The 20,054-nt window shown below is 50.8% G+C and overlaps 1 protein-coding gene across 8 annotated transcripts in view; it reads left to right on the forward strand.

Annotated features, from left to right (window-relative positions):
• Nucleotides 1-20,054, forward strand: part of RUSC2 (RUN and SH3 domain containing 2) — a 62,360-nt gene that overhangs the window by 34,521 nt on the left and 7,785 nt on the right. For 6 of the 8 annotated variants that reach the window (XM_075019464.1, XM_075019461.1, XM_075019466.1 and 3 more), the window contains 5 exons: nt 9,645-11,723; nt 14,115-14,903; nt 15,435-15,635; nt 16,875-17,018; nt 18,111-18,187. In XM_075019464.1, the coding sequence (XP_074875565.1) occupies nt 9,752-11,723; nt 14,115-14,903; nt 15,435-15,635; nt 16,875-17,018; nt 18,111-18,187 (3,183 nt within the window). In that variant the 5' untranslated portion in view covers nt 9,645-9,751. The remainder of the gene's footprint in view (nt 1-9,644; nt 11,724-14,114; nt 14,904-15,434; nt 15,636-16,874; nt 17,019-18,110; nt 18,188-20,054) is intronic. The other 2 variants (XM_075019467.1, XM_075019468.1) reach the window with 2 other exon arrangements.

The raw sequence follows: 20,054 nt of genomic DNA on the forward strand, positions 1-20,054 counted from the left end.
CATCTTTCTTCCCCCCTCATATTTCTGAGCTGGTGGAAACAGTTGCCCTTGATTTTTGTCTTTCTTGAGAAAAGCATTCTTAATAGACTTGTTTTGGCCAGGGAGGTCATGTCAAGACCTTCTGTGTAGTGCAAAGGGCCATTTCTAATCTTGCACAGTCTCACTATGGTCCAAGGATTTGTTCCCAGATCCTCTTGTCCCATCATCCTGGGAATCATTCTGCCTTTTTTTTTTCCCACCCTGAATTCTGCTGAAGTGAGATTCAGACAGCATTTGGACATGATTGCAGAGGACCTCTTTGTTCACAGACCTAGCCAAAAAGGGTCAAGAAGTGCACAGTCTTAACAGTGATCAGGCACATTCCCTTTTCAAAACTGTGTGCTCCAGGATCCTTTCCTCCAGCTATCTTCAAGGGATTACAAAATCCAGCCTGTGGTCTAAAAGCAGTTAGATCTATTAGCAGCAGAAGTGTATGTGGTCCTGATGTCCTTCAGAGGCCAGGATAAATTTGATGCATTAGTCTCACCAGATGCTGCCTTTATTGGGCTCATATACAGGTTGATACTCAGCCTTTTGGCTTTGTAGCATGCTATCATCCATCCCCTAATCAGGGTGGTGCCAGCCACCAGACCATTAAATTGCTCATTGCATATTCCTGCCTTGGAGAGACAGAAAATTTTTTCCTGTGTATCCAGTTATTGCTTCTGGTCTTGGCAGAACTACCTAGAGCTAGGAAGGGTTAAAATTCCTGCAGTCTTAGCAGGTTCAGCTATTGGACATAGCTGCTGTTTGAAAAACCATTTAGATATGCACTGTGAAGAGGAACATCTAAAAAAACGGGCTGCTGCTGGGATGTTTTCTGTTTGTGCTTGATTTTGGAGCTCCTGATCTGCTTGCATGCAGCGTGTATTAAATTCCGTGTAGGATTGCATCATTTACAAATAATACAGCTCTGCAGATGCAGGCATCCTGGCTCTCTGGCAGAACCGATGCCCATCACAGCTAGGAAATGCCATACGTGCATTGCTTCTCCTATTCACTGGGACATGGCTACCCAGTCCTGGTAGCAAACCATTGCACCACCGCTGTGTTCAAGTCTGAAAATAATTCTGCTGGGGCTTTTTGACATATCTAGGTGCTTTATTTATGGTAGCTTGTGGAGTGATACTTCATTTATTTCAAGAACTTGGCCCTGATGTGGTTTTACTTCACTCTCCCATAGCTACCTATGCTGGCTGTTCTGCTTTTGCTGTGTTGCTACATGAGGTCCATCTATAATCTTCCATCCCAGAAATGTTTGTTTTTCCCTTGATAGTGAGTGATTCCTATATATGTGGAGGTCTGGGATGAACAGACAGTAAACATGATTTTACAGCCTTTTTGAGTGAGTTAAGACTGAGTTCCTTATTTCTTGGGCTTTCTCCAGTGGTCACTGATGCATTTGCTGTCCAGGGAGGGTTCAGGATTGTTTTGCTGCTGTGATTCGTGCAACACATGGTCTGGACAGAAATGCAATGCCAGTTTTAATCTGGATAGAGAGGAAACAATAGTGAAGATATGCAGCCATGGAGTGGCTGGAGTCTGTATGGGTCTGCTGACCTGTACTGCAGTGAGATTTGACTCACTGTGAAGACACCTTTGCTTTTAGAGCTTAGCTCATCTCTTTTCCCCAAGCCATGAAGTTGATAGGGGATCTAGGACTACTGAGGTGGAGCTGCCCTCCTGTGCTTTTTCTTTGTGCACGTGAAACTTGCTTCTGAAATTATCCTCCCGTAAGCCTTGGATAAGCAGGGCCTCTCCTTTGCTATGGTCTGGGCAACACCAAGTTGTCTGAAGCCAGATACCAGTAAATGTTAGGGAGGAAAGTCCTGAGGGCCCAGCGGAAGTGATTTGTGACCTCTCATTGAGAGGTCTTTCCAAAGTATAGTAATTCTAGGGATGCTACAGATCCCCAGCAACTTCTGAAATCTCCAGTGCTGTTGAGAATATCTCCATCCATATGAAGCATCCGTGCCCTCTCCACCCCTTGGTATTCCCTCAGGAGCCTTGGCCCCTGCAGCGCACACCTGAGCAAGAACAGCTGCTCATTCACCATTGCGTGTAGCCATGTAACAGACTTCGTGAGCAGCTTTGCCATCTTGTATGCCTGCAGCGCAGGTCAGTGAGCCAGCTTTGATTCACAAAGGTGCGCTGAGTTTGATGCCCAGCTCCCTCAGCAGGACACTTTCCTGTGGCTGTTGTGGTGGAGAGTTTTGAGCTCGCAGCTCCCAGGCATAGAAGTTCATGGGGAACACCTTCAGTCCGCACTGCTTCTGGCTTTGACTCTGGTTCACCGGCAGCTGCTGGCTGTGGTTTTGTTACTACTCAACTGCAGCCTCTGCTTCCTAGGGTCCTCGGGCAGGTCTGTAAAAGGAGCAGGTTCATGAGGCAGCCAGCTGACAGCCCTGCTTTGCAGCTAAGCCCTGGCCAAAGCTGTGCAGTTGAGGAGTTAAGCTTGGCATCTTCAGCTACTGATTCTGCCCAGCGGTTTCATTTGCTTATAGGATTTTTTTTTTACTTTCTGTGTGGGTTCTTGAGTGCTCTGGGAACCCTGCAGCAGCCAGGCTCCAGCACCCAGGCAGATCCATGTTTCAGAAAAGAATTGTGTAATTTCTGCTCTCCTAAGATCTTCAGTTTGCTTTCAGAGTGCTCGGGCAGAAGGGTGCTATAAAAGCACAGCCCCTCCTCCTGCTGCTGCTGCTACTAGAGTGTCTGTGATAAGAAAGGATTTACTGTGTCTGCAGTTCAATTCAGCAGCAATGTCAGTGTGATATTAACAGCTAGAAACATCAGTCTTTTTCTCCTCTGAGGATTTGCATATAGTAATTAGGAGCATATGTGGTGGGGGCTGGGGCAGAGGATGGCCAGTGGGGAGAAGGAGGAGCAGGTTCCAGCCCAGATCACCTCGGTGGATGGTGGATGCTTGTGAGTCAGAGCCTGTAAGTGGCTCCTGCCGAGTGCCACATGCCAGATGATGAGTCACGGAGCAAGAGAGCACAGAAATGGGAGAAACTGGTTCGGTCACTGTCCGGCTCCTGTGTTAGCTGGTATAGATCTGTTGCTTGAGCTATTTCTGATGTCTTGTGTAACTCAAAATGCCCAAAGCAGCTGGGGCTTCTTTTCCTCTGACTGGGAGGCAGTACCTGGCTCACGCTAGTTGTGTATCAGCAGGAATATACATACTACCTATTGCTTATTTTTGTCTCACGCACCCCCTCATCTCTGCTGGCAAGCCGCTCATCCCTGGCCTGTGCAGCTCCTTGGTGCCATGCGCGCAGGGGCTGTGATTGATCGTCATGTGCTGCAGTTTCCATTCTGAACACATCATAATCCTATATAGTTCTGGGATGTAATGATACATTAATCACGGGCTTAGTCAGGCTGTCCTGGAAGCCACTGGAAAAAGCCCTGGCCCAGGCAGCACCTCATTGTGGAAAGACAAGGGAAGTGGTCTTTTCAGGAATCACTGTTTGCTCAGCACCACAAGAGGAACCAGCCTGAGCTGAGGCAGAAATTTAGGAAGTATTTAGTCTTTCTATCTTGCTGCACCCCGCCTTTAAACACTGAGTGCTGGAATATTCACCCTGGGACCAGGCAGACCACCCTCAGTATGCTCCCTGTTCCCTGAGGCAGGGAAGGAGACCTGAGGTTTAGGATGAGTCAAACAACTAGTATTTCCTTTTACACCTTTTCTTTCATTAAATGTGCTGGATGATTTACTAAAGCATTTAATGAAGGCGTGAATTTGGCAGAGATGTATTAGCTGGCGAGAAATAAACAGATGTCCAAACAAATACTACGAGCTAGTCCTACCCTACAGCTTACAGGCTTCCTCATCTCCACCTTCTTCTTACTCACCCCGATGGTTCAGACCCATCCCCAGGCCACTCATCCCGTGCCCCTCACCCCGTCCTCTTCACTGATCCTTCTCCCTGAATGCCCTCCAGCTTCCTGGAATTTTATTGTTATTTTTTTTTAAAACCATTCAGTACTTTCTGGCAGCTTTTGGAGTGGCAAGGCTGGGGCAGGGACAAACTGCATTACTGGGGTCCTGGAAACCGGTGCCGGAACCAGTGAGCCCTGAGATCCCCCACACTGTCTGAAGAGTGGCTTTCAGTTTGGATTCATCTCCCAGCCCTTTTGACAGGAGGTAGACTTACAGGGACTAAACTGAATACATTCCCCCGCCCGTGGAGCAAAGAGGAGACGTCTGTATTGTGCCTCTGTCTGCAAGCTCACACAAACCATTGCTTTTTGCAGCATTTCTGCTCGTGCTTGTTTTGTAGAGCTGTGTGGTTTCTTCAGGCATGTTAATGCAAATGCTCTGTAGGAGTCAGGGATTCACATGGAACAACCCTCAAAGAACAAGCAGCTCCAATACAAAAGGATTTTTGCTGGTTCATCTGTGAAACTGAATGCCCAGCTTTTAACCCTGTTTTTCCATCTTTCACCCTTGAGTGACATGATGGATCTTGTTCTGTCTGAGGAAGATGATGATGACAGTGAAACCATAGCCATTCAGAAAGAGGCAGTGAGAACCCTCACCGTTAAAGGTTGCCATTGGGCATTCAATTTCATAGATGAAGTGACTGAGATTTGTAGAAACAGTAATCTGTTCAGAAAAGCCAGCCTCCAAAAAGCCAGCATCGCCTCCAGCTGACAGTTCTGATGATCTTGCTCCTGCATCTTCATCCTCTGTCCTGTATGTGCAATCTTTTTCTATTTAAATCACATTTATTTCTTAAATCTCTGCATGCCTCCCCTGCTATTGCATTACATCTTATGAGAAAACTTGTGTTGCTGTGTGTTGAACCCCATCGCCCCATGTGTGCAGCTGACAGTGCTGAGCAGAGCTCAGGGTATTAAGCAACCAGTGATGGAACTCCAAAAACCTGGCCAGAGTGGTAACAGGCAGCAGAGTATGCCTGGAGGTGACCACCACACCTAAGGCATCAGCACTTGGAGGCAAGGCTGGTGTTTGCACCAGCCCCCTCTAATAGAAGCAGAGCCTTGCAGCCCAGTTCAGAGCCATCTCTGATGGCTTCTGCCTCTTCTCAGCAATATTGCAGAGGCAGGAGGTTGTACTCCAGAAGCCATGGAGCTGCACTGACCACCCTTAAATTAGCACAACGTCCTCAGTCTTTGAGGCTGTGACAGAGGAGGGGTTTGGGGGCCTCTGCGTAGTGTTCAGCAAGGACTTAGATGGCACAAAGTGGAGAGCCTGAAGGGCTCAGCTCTGCAAGGTGCAGCATGCCCCTGTTACCTGCAGCATGCTGCCTCCTTTCTAAAGCACAGACACGGCTTAGTACGTGGCTCTCAGATCAGTTGCTGAACCATCCTTTGTTGCTCTGCACTCATCTCCTTCTACTTACCTAGAGCTTTGCTGCAGCTAAGGAGTTTTTGTCGTGTGTGTGTGTATATATATATATATATATATATATACATGGGAGTACAAGCATTCTTGAGCAATTCCACGCCACAACATAGGTGTCTCACAAAAAGCCATCCTTCTCTGCTCTGTATTATCTTGACTGGAATGAAGCATCTGCAAGTAATGAAATGTCTGGCCCTCGCCTTCTCCAGGTAAACCTTAGCACCTCAAGAAAGAGCTGACTGAATAAACAACCCATATGTCCCGTGTAGCAGCAGATGGTGTCAGTATAGAGAAGGCAAAAAAAAATTTGACATTTGCAAATAAAATGGCCGTTGTACTGATGCATCTAGAGTCATGGTTCTCCCTGCGTGCCTCCTTGCCTTGCACTGCCACGGCATGATTTTCTGGGCAGGGATTGTTCCTGGATGCTGTGTTTACTGTTGTATGTGTAGGATTGAGCAGGATACAGCACACTGTGGGCTTGTGCTATTGCAAATGATAAGAAGAATAACTTGATTTGGCAAAAAGTGTTCAGGTGCAGACTGCCTATCCGCATCTGGCAACTTCCCCTTGCAGAGGGGTGTGAGGGCTTTACAGAGATCTGATCAAAGCCAGCAGAATCTTGCTTGCTGGGCTTTATGCCCCAGTATCAATCCCAGCCTACCAGACCCTGAATAGGAAGAGGGAGGATCCTTCTGTAGTCTTCCAGAATCTGGGAGGCAGAGTCAAGGGATAATACAGCCACGGGGGGATGCTCTGGTGTTGGGAACTGAATAATCCCTGCACTGACAGTGCCATTGCCCAACTTCCCTGCATCCCTAAGACAGGAGGAACCCAGGAGAGGTGTCCCAAGGGAGAGAGGAGGGGTAGCTAGGGCACAAAAAAAGTCATGCATATCCCTAGGGAAGCTGTCAGAATGGCTCCCGTCAGGAGCTAGCTGTGTGCCACCTGTGATATTGGGCCTCAGAGCCTCGTGTTAGGAGCAGGCTGTGGGTGCAGGCAGAGTGGGCATCCGTCTGCTGCAGCATCTGTGACAGCCAGTGAATCACAGTCCACCTGGGGAGCCTGTGCTGCCACTGAAACCAAATAGCTGGGCAGAGTTGCATGTCGCAGCCAGAGCTCCGGAGAGACAGCTGGGAAATGGCTGTGTGTCAGCTCTCTTGACATTTTGTTGTCAAATGTCAAAGTGTGCCTGTGTGTTCTGGTTTTGGCTGGGAACTGACTGGGCATTGGTCAGCGAGTGCTGAGCAATTGCACTTGTGCATCACTTCTTTTGTATATTCCAATCCTTTTATTTATTATTTTTGTTTTATTATTGTTATTATTAGCTTTATTATTTTCTTCCTTTCTGTCCTATTAAACTGTTCTTATCTCAGCCCACAAGTTTTACTGTGGGTTTTTCCCAATTCTCTCCCCATCCCACTGGGTGAAGGGGAAGTGAGCGAGCAGCTGCGTGGTGCTTAGTTGCTGGCTGGGGTTAAACCACGATGCTGTGCAAGCCTTGTCCTCCCACAGCAGCTTCTGCAGCAACATGAAGTATGCATTGCTCAGCAGGGCTTGTCAGCAGATTGGTGCTGGTGCTGGGAACTGGCTCCAAGCAGCCATTTCCCAGAGGCAGCGGAGACCCGGTGCTTCAGCGGTGAAGTGTGCTGTCATCACGGTCTATATCCTCAAAATGATGCTTTTTAAGTGGTTGCATTGTGGCAACACTCAAAATATAGCAAAGCCTTATGAAGAGATGTGATCTAAGCATTACAATCAGCTACAGAGGCAGTAATAAGGGCAGGGTAGGCCTGCATGAGCAGATAAGCACTGGGGGACTAGGTTTTTTCCCATAATGCTGGAGGGGTGGGGGGCAGACAGGATAAACAGGGGCTCCTGCTGCTACATCTGCCATGATCAATGATGCACAAGGTCCAAAATGGGGCATGAACACTGTTGCAGCTGTTGAACACCACGTCCAGCACGTGTGTGTGCTAGGCACAGAGTCAGGAGCTGCTGTTAACCACGGTGGTTCTTGAGCAATGTGATCTTGGGAATCCCTGATGTAAAAGATCTCCCCCCCAGGAACTGGGCTGAGGACAGAGTCATTCCTTTCAGCCTTTGCGGCAGCAGCTGTAGGAAAGGAGCCAGAAGCTTGTAAGACAGAGGAGTCACTGAAAGGGGAGTGAAGGGAGATAGAGGGCTGAGGGAGGCTATAGGTGAGGGAGAGTTTAGGGCTGCACAACAGTCCAGCTGGATATGGTCTAAGTGGTCCAGGTGACCTCTCTACTTCAGAGCCTAATCCTGGGTGAAACATCCCAGCAGAAGCAGAAATGAGGGTGAGTGTGCCCCTCATGTAGGTCTCATGATGATCTCTGGTAGAGTCTACCAGAAGGCTCGTCTGTTCACTAACAGTGGTGTTAGCATTAACTTTTACATCATTGGGTGTTTATTGTAAAAGCTAGGTCCATTTCCATCTTTGTATTTTTTTTCCTGCCAGCAGCATCCTGTGTCTGCGAGAAGCACTATTAAGCGTGGGAGGAAAGTACTTCTTTTGATGATTTTTTTTTAGCATCTTTTAATTGCTATTCTTATGCCATGAAGCTGAAAGAACTGAAGTTCTTGATCTTTCTGTGGAGCTGTCTCATTGCTTACACTGTTGTTCTAACTTCACTTATCCCACATTTCTCAATTTCCCTCCTGGCCTTGCATGTGCCTTTGCAGCTCTGCTCCAAATCCATTATCATCCCATTATCACAAATGTTGGGGTAAGGTAGGTGAAGACAGATCCTGTGAATGCCACTTTCTGGAGTCTGAAGGTCAGTGGTGGCAGCCAACCCGGGGTCCTGGAGCCCAGAGCGGGATCATAGTATGTGGTGTCAGGCTGCTGTGAGCACTGAGGATGCCTGGATGAGATATGGGATGTAGATTGCTGACCAAGGGTGTTTGGGCCAGGGTTGTCAGAACAAGGGAGAGCACTGGGCCATTTTTTAATCCCTCAGGATCATCCTGGATCACTGTTGTCTTTTGTGGTTTCTCTGTCTCCTTGCTGCCTTAGCTGCGTTCCCATGCACTTCTCTGCATTGGCTTCTCTGACGTGTAGAAGGGAAGACAAGAGGGAAATGCATTCCAGACTGTCCTGGAGGCACTTGCAGGCTGGACGTCCGGGTTAGATGGGGAAGGAGGAATGAATATGTGCTCTGTTCTCCCATATCAAATGCTGGTGAATATCTTCCTCTAGCTTTATGAGAACCTGCTGTTAAACAAACTCTGAGGGAGTGAGGCTCAGTGCCCTGCTTGTACGGCTCCTGGGACTGTGGGCTGTGGTAGTTGTACTGTTGTGAAGTGCAGCAGGTAATAAGCAAGTAAGTGCCACAGATAATGTGGCAGAATGTCGGAGAAGTGTGAACCAGGCACCCCAGACCACAAGAGGAACCAGTTTGAGCTGAGGCTTAACAATCAGCAAAAGGTCAGCAGAAGGCAATGTGCTGTATGGGATCTATTTAACCATCACCACTGGTTCCTCATGGCCCCACTGAAGTCATCCACTCCTTTTCACATGAGAGGCCCTTGTGTGCATAAGTAGTTGCATACTTTGGCATGCTCCCCTGGCACCATTAAAAGAGCTCAGGAAACTCATGGGGGCTCCTGGATTTTGGAGAGGAATGGTTGTTGTGCTTTCCTGTTCCAGTCTGTTCCTGCTTTCCAGTCTCTGCCTGGACTTGTGCATCTCTAACGTTGCATGGCCTGGCAGTGCAGTTTAGTGTTTGGCTCTTAAAGGAAAGTTCAAGGTACCTAAAGGGAGACAAAGATATTTAAGCCAGTGGGAGAAGATGGACTGCTCTCATCAGAGTGCAGCACATTTTTTCACACCCTGTGCTGTCTGCCTGTTTTCCTGTGAGCATGCAGTGCCAGCCGCAGTGAGGTCTTCCTTTGGCCCAAAGCCTGTGCAGCCCTTTGGCCACTTGAGTGAAATCAGTCACTCACTTCACATAAATTTGAGAGGGGTCAGATGGAAGCACAAATGTTGTCCCACAAGTCTGCAGGATGGGGATGTGTTTGTCTTACATTGTGATGCTTTCCCTGAAGAAGGACAACTCAGGACCTTGTGTTCAGGTATTTGTGCTGACAAGGACCAGTCTGTTTGGGCCTTGTCAGCACATGAAGTGTTCAGTCAAACCAAGGATGCTTTAAATAGTCACTGCCTTTCCTGAGAGGTGACTTCCTTTGTGTTTTTGTCTCTATTTAGGTATCTCAATTCCCTCATGAGAAGTGTCCTCCCTGCCTCTCATGTGCAGCCCTATCTGTCCATGGGTAGCACCAGCTTAACTGATGTCCTGAAGAGCATTCCTCACCATGGATAGTCCACCCAAACTGACTGGTGAGACGCTGATTGTCCATCACATTCCCCTGGTGCATTGCCAGGTCCCCGATAGACAGTGCTGCTCCGTGAGCAAAAGGACCAATCCCTTCTGCCAGCCAGAGCTCAGCATTACACGGACCTCTGCCCTTCCAGACAGAGACCTTTCACAGACTGACTCCTTGGTGTACAGCAGCTTTCTCCAGACCTCCGAAACCTCAGCAGAGGCCTCAGACAAGAAAGAAGGCAAAGCAAGGGATTTGATTGTCCCTAGTGTCAGCAAGCGACACAACCCTTTCCTGCTGAGTGAGGGTGAAGACCTCAGCTTCTTTGGGGATGACTTGGGTCAAAAATCTTTCCATCTTCACAACTCACTTGTGGCTGGCAAACCTCCCTTTCATCTGCACGAGCTGGCCTTGCCCCCTTTCCACCTCCACGACTCCAACCACATTGTGAAATCCTGGAACATGGCTAGCCGGTCCGGTGTGGTAGACGGGCAAGAGGACAAAATCAGCAGTGACGACGTCCAGAAGAGGAACAACGCAAACAGGTGTCACCACGCCTCAGAACGCATGGAGCTGGATGAATGCAGCTGCCATCGTGGCAGCTCCTCCAGCTTCTCCTTCGACGGTGGTGACCAGGAGTGGAACCAGAACACGGGTGAATTGCTGAGGAATCAGGATGCCCTGCACAGCCGGACGTGCAGCTGTTCCAGTTCGGAGCTCCAGCACTGTCGCTGCTACAGTTCGTCAAGTCAGTCTGAGGTGATTGACCAACAGATGGGCTACATCAGTGACTCTTCCTGCAACAGCTCTGATGGGGTGCTGGTGAACTTCAGTGCTCTCTACAACAAAATGAATGGTCAGTCTCGATCTAACCTGAATTCAGCCAACCTGTCCTGTGACTCTTCCTTCTGCAGCCACTCAGACACAGGAGCTTTTTACCTGGATTTGCATTCATCACCCACAGAATCTAAGATGTCTTGCGAGTCGCATCACCCAGAGAGTTCAGGGAAGGTGTGTGGGTGTCAACACTCCTCCTCACCTGTCCTTGATGCTAACTGCAACTCCTACCACCTCCACTGTGAGCCTTGCGCTTCAGAGAGCTCAGACCTCACTGCCTGCTTACAGAGCCAAGCACGGCTTGTTGTGGCTACTCAGAATTACTATAAGTTAGTCACATGTGACTTGTCTTCCCAGTCATCCCCCAGCCCGGCAGGATCTTCCATAACTAGCTGCTCAGAAGACCATACCAAAGGTAGTCCAGCCCAGCCCACTGAATACTATCTGTTCAGAAGGCCTGACCTGAGACAAGAAGAAAGCAACGTGGAGTGCAGCGAGGAGGAGGCAAAGGGAGAATCCACCCAAAACATGATTGAGGGTCAGGTCTATGTGAACGTGTCACCACCTAACCTCAACACAAGCCGGCAGCGCTCCAGGAGCTATGACCAGAACCTGGACAGGAGTCCCAGCGGCAGGCTGGGCTCCTTGGAGCGCATGGTGAGCTGTCCGGTCAAGCTGAGTGAAAGTCCAGCAATACCTATCCAGAGTTCTCCCCCGAAACGAGTGACATCTTTTGCTGAACTGGCTAAAGGCCGGAAAAAGAATGGCACCTCCCCACCACTCCGGTCCAGTGGTGACTCCTCCTTGGAGTTCTCCCCTATCCCTGAGACACAGCGGGATTGCCCAACCTTCCTTGAAGAAAGAGCTCGCCGCAGCCAGAGTCTTCCACCCATGCCTTTCGTCCATGGCCTGAACCGGAGCTGCGAGGGCTTCTGTTTGAATCATGCTTTTGGGGACAGCCAGGCTTTGAGTTCCGCCAAAGACTCGGTCTCCGGTGAGAAGGTCCCCAGTGGGCATGGGGCAGGTGAGCAAGCCTCTCTCTCCCTGCTGACGGAGGCAGATGCCAGCTTCTCAGGTGGCTCTGCCAATGGCCACGGACAAAGAGGTGCTAGAGCCCGAGCAGACGGTAAGGACCCAAACTAGGCAGAATGGAGAAGTAAAAAGAAAGGCTGCTCTTTGGGACATCAGGGGACCAGCAGAGGAACCTGCATGGCAATGGGAGACCAGTGCCTGTGCGGTTTGTTTCCTGGCCTACCACTCCCTGGGACAAAGCCCTGCTGTGCTTATTTCAGACCCAGATCAGTGCAAGAGTCTCGTCCTTGTGTTTCTAAAGCCTCTTGAGGTTTTGTGGAAACCTCTCCTATCGTGTAAGGGAGGACATGGCCTTAGCACTTGGGGTCTGTGCAGCTTGGAGGATTGTCTCCCTTCCAGGGCATTGTACTCCCCCAGTCCATGAGAATCGCCTGCCTTTAGCTCCTAAGATAGAGATGTGAAGATGGTCAGCAGAGTCACACTCCCAGCAGATGAAGGGAAGGGAACCACTGATGAGTTTTTGGGGCAGAGGTGGAGAGGGAAGAGGCATAGCCAGCAGTCTCCTCTCAGGGTCAGGGAGCTCACACATTCTCTGCTGGCACTTACAGCATGAGTCCTGAAGAGATTAGAGGAGCTGTGTGTCTCTGCTGGAATATCCTGGTCATATCCTCCACAATGCATTGGATTGCAGCAAAGGTTTCTATGAAGGGTAATTGTCACAGTTCCCTCTGCAGGAAAGCCTGTAATACATGAGTTGCTTTCCACCTTGACATTGCTGTCACTTGTCCTGGTGAGGAAGCTATGTGACAGCCCCATCAGAGGTATGGCCATTTCTCCAGCATGGCACGGGACCTCTATTACTGCCCTAGACAATTCTTGTACCTGCTTCTCAGGTAGGAGCCTGTCTAAAATGCCTCTGACCAGACTGCTGCAGTAAGCAGCTCCTAACATGCCAAGGACCAGACTGTGTCTCCATTTAATGCCCTGAAGATTTCTGTCAGGAGATAGGAAGAACATGTCGTTCATTGCCATGGCAGGTGTGGGAGAGATTTTGGCCTTCGGAGCAAGAGCTTTTTAAGTATTGTGCTGTTTGTTTATTGAGTCTTGAATGTGCGTTCGTGTGGGATGGCAGGGAAGGCAGGTCTCTGCTGGGAGAAGGCAGCGTGGGAGCAGCCCTCTTGGTTTGCAGAGGGAGTGCTTGGAAGGAGCAAGAGCTGCTCAGGGAGGAGGGGGCAGACAGGGGCTCTCAAGGCAATAGAACCCAACAGTTCCTGCACCCCCTGCTGTGGTCCCTTCGTCCGCACTGTGACAGCAAGGCAGGCATTAGTGCTGCGCAGAAAGCTCCTGCCTGCAGCTGGAGATAAAGGCAGAGCAGCTTTGCTCCAGCTGAGAACAGCATGCAAGCCTAGAGGGTCTGAGAAGGGACTAGAAGGAAAGCAAGCCCTGCTAAAAACTAGTTATAGAGACAAAGGCATGGCACACCCCACAGGCAGCAGGTTAACACCAGGGCTGTGCTTGGGACAGGTCCTTTGTCCCAGGATTTGCTCTGGGCTGGAGGAGTGGCGGGGGGAGCAAGGGAGAAGGTGCCACACTGTGCTGGGATGCGGCGTGGCTGGTGATCAGGGATCCCAGTCAGCCAGGTGTGTGCATCCAGTGTTGTGTGTTGTGCAGAGTACAATGCTTCAGCTGTGTCCGTCAGGATATTGTAGCCCCAGCAGGAGCTGGAGGCATGCACACATAGGAGATAGCCCAGCATGCTTCCTTGGAACATCCCTGTCCATCATTTGCTGGAGCAGACCTGCGCTTTCCAGGGTTGGAAGCTCTTCTGTTTCTGCTGTGGTCCTGATTTGGCTGGGAACATCCTGCTTACGTCTGGTACAGGCAGGGCGATGAAGGGAGCTATGTGTTCAGAGGGGCGACAGTTACAGGAGAAAGAAGAGGGAGGGCGAATGGGGAGCAAGCAGCCTTTCCGGCAGCACCAACTGTGATGTGGGATGCAGTTCTATTGCATGTAATGCTGGTGCTCAGCTGAGTGAGTTCTCAGCACGTGTGGACAGTCCTTCAGGATAAGAAACCTTGCTGTACCACAGTGCGTTGGGCCATGTCTTTGTGGCACTGCCTGGGCAGAGGCAGGTTGAGGGGCAGGCGCCTGGGGCCATGACTTTGTGCTGTCCTAGGAGTGAGGTATGCTGAAGGGATGTGAAGCTGGTGACCCTACCAGGAGAGACAAGCTCCTGGTGCAGCACTCTTCCAGACAGTTGTCAATAGCTGGAAACTCTGCATTTAGGGCCACATGTCTTTACGCTGCCAGCTCATGGCGTATGTAACCAGTTCAGACTTGAACCACTCTGCCTGTGTCTGGCCTCTAGCTGTCCTCTTCCACGCACAGCTAAGAGCACATTCCCTTTTGCCTGCGATCTGCCGGGCTGATGATGATTGTCCCTCTGCCCATCCTCACACTTTGTCCACCTTTCTCTCCCCAAAGGTGGTGGCACAGACAGCAAGCCTGTGGTACGCTACAGCAAGGACCAGCGTCCCACGACTCTGCCCATCCAGCCCTTTGTTTTCCAGCACCATTTCAGCAAGCCACCCAAGGCCCGTGCCCTGCACAGCCATTTTGCTTCCAGCCTTTCCCAACTCTACAGCTTGTCCAGCAACCGGTCTGCCAGCCAGCAGATCTCCTCCAATTCCCAGTCCTCGGCCTCGGCCACCTTGGCAGAGCAGGCGGCGGTGGCGGGGAGCCAAGCCCACGGCACGCTCCTGACCCAACGTTCAGCGGATGGAGCTGCCTCCCGCAATGATGGCTGCATCAAGAAGCCTGCACCGGAGACAACCCGGCCATCCCCCCTGGGGAGTTACTCTCCTGTGCGATGCAACGTGCCTTTCTTTCAAAGCGTGGACTCCTCTTCCTCACCCACCGCGGAGAGAGCTGGAGAGAGCCAGCCCCCCAGGAGCAGGTCCTGCCCCATCTCTGCCAGCCTGCTTCCCACAAGGTCTTCCCCGGCTGTCAGTGCCATGCAGCCCTCCCAGGCCACCAAAGCTGATGCCCTGAGGCAAAAGGAGAACCCCAAGCCGGTTCCCAAGAAGGAGGCACCGCTGGAGCCAAGCCCGCCACTCTCTGAGTACCGGCTCCACACTGGGTCCCTCCCGCCCCTCTCGGTGGGTGGTATGCCTGTGAGCAGAGTAGGAAGCCACGCAGATCCCCACTGGAGAAGTGGCGGTGAGACGAGCAGCTCTGGTCCCTTGAGCAGCATGGGAATACGGCCCCTCAATGGTAGGTACCCATCTGCCAGGACGTGCTGGTCTGGAACATCTCCAGCTCCCTATGGCTGTGGCTGTTCCCTGTAGAACCACCCTCTCGTAGAGGTACAGCCCGGGGCAAAATTGCATCTGGGTACGGCAGTGCCCGACAGCCCCTACCATCACTTTGCCTTGCGAAAAAAAGTCCTACACTAAGAGCATGTGCCCCCAGTCCCAACACCTACACTGTGTCTCTGGAGAGGGCAACGTGGGCTGGGCTGCTGATCTTACAGCACCCCATTGCCAGGTGCTTGCACCCCAAACCTGCTCCTTCTATGCCTGCACCTGCAAGGCCACCCAGGCTCCTGCCCTGCTCTGCCAGGCTGTGGCCTCCACCTCCCTATATGTATGTGTGCTAATGTCCTGAAATGCTGCTGGACTTTAATGTGCTGTTTCTCTTTCTCTGTCCTTCCTCTTTCTCATCTTCTCTCTCCCTGTTTCCCCTCCACACGCTGCTGTCTGCTCACGTCCTCCCGTCTGGTGCTCACTGCCTGCGGCATCCTAGCGAACCACCTCTCTCCCCAAGCGCTGAAGTGGCGGGAGTACAGGCGGAGGAACCCCCTGGGTCTGGACCGCATTTCGGGGCTGCCCAGCTTAGCAGGCAGCCTAGACAGGAGGCAGCAAGAGCCTCGGCTGAACCGGGGGAACCCCATCTTTGAGCTCCCTGGCACTCTCAACACCAGCCATTTCCACTGCAAGCTGAACGGTGCGCACCACCTTTCTGCTGGGGGGTCTTGGGAGGTGACCTTGGGGCTCAGGTTCAGCCTGGCTTCATCACTGCTCTGCCTGCTCATCTGAGAAGGAGGGATGATGCATCTGCTCACAGTGGGGCTGAGGGGTACAAGAGAAGGGTGAAAATTGCCTCACTGGTTGGCACAATCTGTGTGGAGCCTCCCTTCTCCATGAGCTGAGAGCAGTCAGGTCCTGCTCTGGGCTGGATTGAAGGGGAAAATGAATGGCCCAAGAGCCTGCTCAGGCCTCAGCAAGTGTTTCTGGACTGTGTCGAGCTTGCAGTTCATGTCTCACACAGGAGTTGAGGCCCTTGGAGATCTCGTGTCAGTGCCCCACAGTGTCTGCCCGTCTGCCCATCTGCCCCAATTTTGGCAGCATGCTAGGTGCTGGGCTGTAGCTTTCATGGGGCAGCTGGCAACACTGTAGGGCTCCGTGGGGCTCTGTCTTCTCCATGCTTTGCCCTTAAGGTCTTTGTTATCCTCCAAAACCTGTGCAGGAAGGTCTGAGAGGGACAGGCTGCTTTTGGCTGAACATTTGAGAGTCCTCTGGGAAGAGCAGTGTGGTCTCTGTGGGGAGGGAGAGTGTTCTTCAGGTCAGCCTCAAGTCACGGAGGGAATTCCCCAAAGCTCTACACCTCACTCTGCCAACCCAAACAGTTTCTCCATCCCTCCTTCATGGGAGAATGCCTCGCAAGAGAGCTGGATAATCAACCAGATTGAAATTGAGCACATGAAAGAGCTCCTGCAGAAGTCACCCCTTGAAAACAGAGGCCATCCCAGGGGACAGGCAGGAGATATGTGGTTTGTTGCCTATGCGTGCCTGTGTGTGACAAGTAGGGATTCTTTCTGTGCTCTACTTTTGACCCCACTTGCCGGGGCTATCGGCAGAGCAGCCCCAAGAGTCTTGTGCAGTGAGGTTTCCCTTAGCACCAGCCCATGAGGGTGAATCTCCCACAGCATCTCCCAGTGCCCGTGGACCCCGGTCAAGCTGGAGCTAGATGTTGGGTGAGCTGTGGGGTTGAACTTACAGGCTCACATTGCAAACCATTGCTGGGAGAGTAACAAGCCTGTGGCCTTGCTGTCGCAGCCTTGGACAGGCTGGGGTGAAGACTGCTGCTGACGCAGCATGCTTGTGGGAAAAGCAAACAATGTGGGAGAGGCTTTGGTATAAGGGCTTGGGGCTGATCCTTCTCCCCCCTGTCTTGGCCCTGCAGGACAGTCTATGAGGCAACTCCAGCTTACCTACACTGACTTCTTCCCTGACTACTTCTCACTAGCAGAGAAACCCCCCGCTGAGTTCTGCCTCTCCCCAGATGGCAACACAGAGTCCATCTCCATCGACTTGCTGCAGAAGAAGGGTGAGTCTGTGCATCTCTCGTGGACAAGCGTGTGGCATAGCGCAGCATAAGGCGAACAGTGCTTCTCTCTGTCTCATCTCATCTCTGTTGACATAATGGTTTCTTTCCCTGCCGTTCTCTACTGTAGCATCATAACTATATGTCCCCCTGGACTGACGGCTGTTTCCATGGCAGGTTCTTGTGTTCTCTGCACCATGCAATGTGCCACGGAGTATGTTTGAGCTACTCATCACAGGAAGTATGATTAGAAAGAATCTTAGTCCACAAGAAAGGGCAGAGAGCAGACAGGCACAGGAGTATGACCCTAAGGCAGGGCATGCTGCCACCTCTGTCTCAGTATACAAGGCTGGGTCTGTGTGATGTTGCAGATGTGCTAGCCTGAGATTTTGTAATTTAGGTAAAAGGTCTGTTGGGTCCTACATGGTGAATTATTTATATGAAAGGGTGGGAGAAAGGATTCCAAAGCAGGACAAGATATGGCTGTGATGAGATCCATGCTAAAGGCAGGGTTGGGGACTGGATTGTTGACAGCTGCCTCAATATCATTTCAGAGGCAAGAGATGTGCAGAAATGTTCCCGTGCCTTTGCCAGCTATGTGCTGGTGATTACCAGATGGCAGCTTTCCCCTCTATTCCACTTCCATTCTTGCATCATGCTGATGCAGATGTCAGATTACCCACCACTGGCTTGTTACTCCAAGTCATTAAATAGCTTGCCAAAGGTGTGGCTTCTCCCTTGCTGTCCTGTAGGATCAAAGCAGCAAAAGATTCATTGCCTCAGACCCCATCTCTGCTCCCTCAAGGGATGGTGTGTGGAGGTGATGGTCCGTGTCCCTCAGGAATATTGACAGGGTATCTTATGCTTCAGCTGCTTCTAAAGGTTGTCCTACTGTTGGGCTGATAGGTGAGTGTTGGAACCAGCAGGGCCAGATTTGGTGAGGAGTTAGGAGGGGCTCTGCATGTTTTTGGCTGAGAGGGCTTGTGTGCTGACACGGGCTTGAAATGCCCCTGCCTGATTTCTTTGTGAAGTGTTTGGTCAGGGTCTGTCCTAGAAGCCCCTCAGGCAGATCTCTGACTCATTCTTTCCCTCTAGGTCTGGTGAAGGCAATCAACACTGCTGTTGACCTGATTGTGGCTCACTTTGGAACCAGCAGAGATCCAGGGGTGAAGGTATGTCTTGCTTTCAACATCATGTGTGACATGGAGAGGATGGAAAAAGATTGCCTCTCCATTCTTGTCCAGTCAAAAACTACAGGGTATCCAATGAAGGTGGTAGTACCAAGAACAAACCAAAGGCAATGGTATGCCATGCAGCAGATAGTAAATCTGTGACAATTCTTGCTCTGTGATGCTGGAGGTACTGAAAGAGTACATGCATTTAAGGGCAGATCAGAAAAACACAGGGAAGGGAAATTCATTGAGGTCTATTAAACACATAGGAATAATGTCCAGCTTAGGTAGTCTCTGAGTTGAAAGTAGTTGTAGGCTGCAAAAGTATTAAGGGCAAGAATTATATTTGTTTGCTCTGGTTTGGGTCTTTTTTATGTACTTACTCATGGCTCTTTATAAGAAAGAATACCAGGCCAGCTGGACTTCTGGTCTGATGCGGTACACCAGCTTTTTTCTCATACAGTGGGGAGTTGTGTCTCCCTCCTCCACATGTCCCATGACAGGGGGTGCCAGGACACACTGCAGTGTCCCCAGTCCCTTGATGTGTCACAGGGCTCCATAAAAATGAAGAAGTGCATCAGTCATTGCCCATTGGGGCAGATGGGCATCCCCTATAGCCCTTGCCATGAACCCACTAGCTTCAGAGTGCATCTAGGTTGCCTGTGGAACTGGCTGCTTTTGGCCTGTGCTCCCCTCATCTCCCATTTCTGGAATAACACAGAAGCGGAAAAGTTTGCTTCCATTTGTACCAGGCAGTGTTTGCAGTCCTGTGACACCCAGCATGTTTGTGGTGCCTCCTGTCAATGCTGAATGCTCTGCTTCAGTCAGGGGACTCTGAGGCAGCAACGTGACACTATTTGGACATGACAACTGCCCTGGAGTGCCATCCCCAAGGAGAAACCTGACTGGGACAGATTCCAAGCCCATTCAATCTTATCTCAGAGCTCAGGGTAATTTGCCCCTAATTACAATTGTTGCTGATGTAGAGATTGCTGTGCATCACAACTGGAGCTGTTGGGATTCCCACAGCTTCTTAAGGCCTCACTGTGAATTTCCTATTCTTGCAGTATTGGTTTGGGGAATAATTGCAACATTCCCCCATTACTTTACTTGCCAGACAACCCTGGTAGGTAAAATGCTGGGGTTTTGTTATGCGTCAGTGTGCCAAGGGCTGAGCATTCACCTGTCAAAAGGCAACACCCATCCCTGATGCTCCCACGCTCAATGAATCTGACAGGATTATTCCTGACCCAGAAGTTCAGTCTCAGTTCAGGGCCTTTGTGGACCCAGGCCAACTGGCCAGTATAATTCCAGCTCAGCTGGTAAAATCTGTGTCCTGAACACAACTGCCTGGGACCACCAACATGACGTGCAAGGCCTGGGGCTGACCCCTTTGCATAGACCCCTCGGCAGCTCAAAGACCGTATGCAGCAGAGTATATCCCCACTCTGCTGATGCTGGGCTCTTATGTGCTTCGTCACCTCAGCCTGAGCTCTGTCCATCCATTTTGCCCTCACCCTGTTTATTTATAGTAATCCCTAGGAATTATAGCTCCGCATGTCACTGAGTTAAGTGTTCCTTAACCCTTTGGTGCTGGTAGTTCCTATGTGGCTTCAGGCTTCCTGCTTCAAAAATAGCAACAAGAAAATCTACAGCAGCAGAAAAATGCCATACTCTTTTCTTCCTCTAGCAGGACAGCCTTTTTATACCTGTAGGCAGAACTAGGTGTACCTTCTAATTGGGATATCCTCTTCCCAAGTTGGGATATTCTCTTCCCAGGCTGTTGCCTCATCCCAGCCTGGGGCAGACCTTGCAGGGAGCAGTCCAGAACTGGTGTATGAGGCAGCAGGGGTGAAGGGGAAGAGAC

The sequence above is a fragment of the Buteo buteo genome, chromosome Z (assembly GCF_964188355.1).
Source record: "Buteo buteo chromosome Z, bButBut1.hap1.1, whole genome shotgun sequence".
Taxonomy (NCBI): Eukaryota; Metazoa; Chordata; class Aves; order Accipitriformes; family Accipitridae; genus Buteo; species Buteo buteo.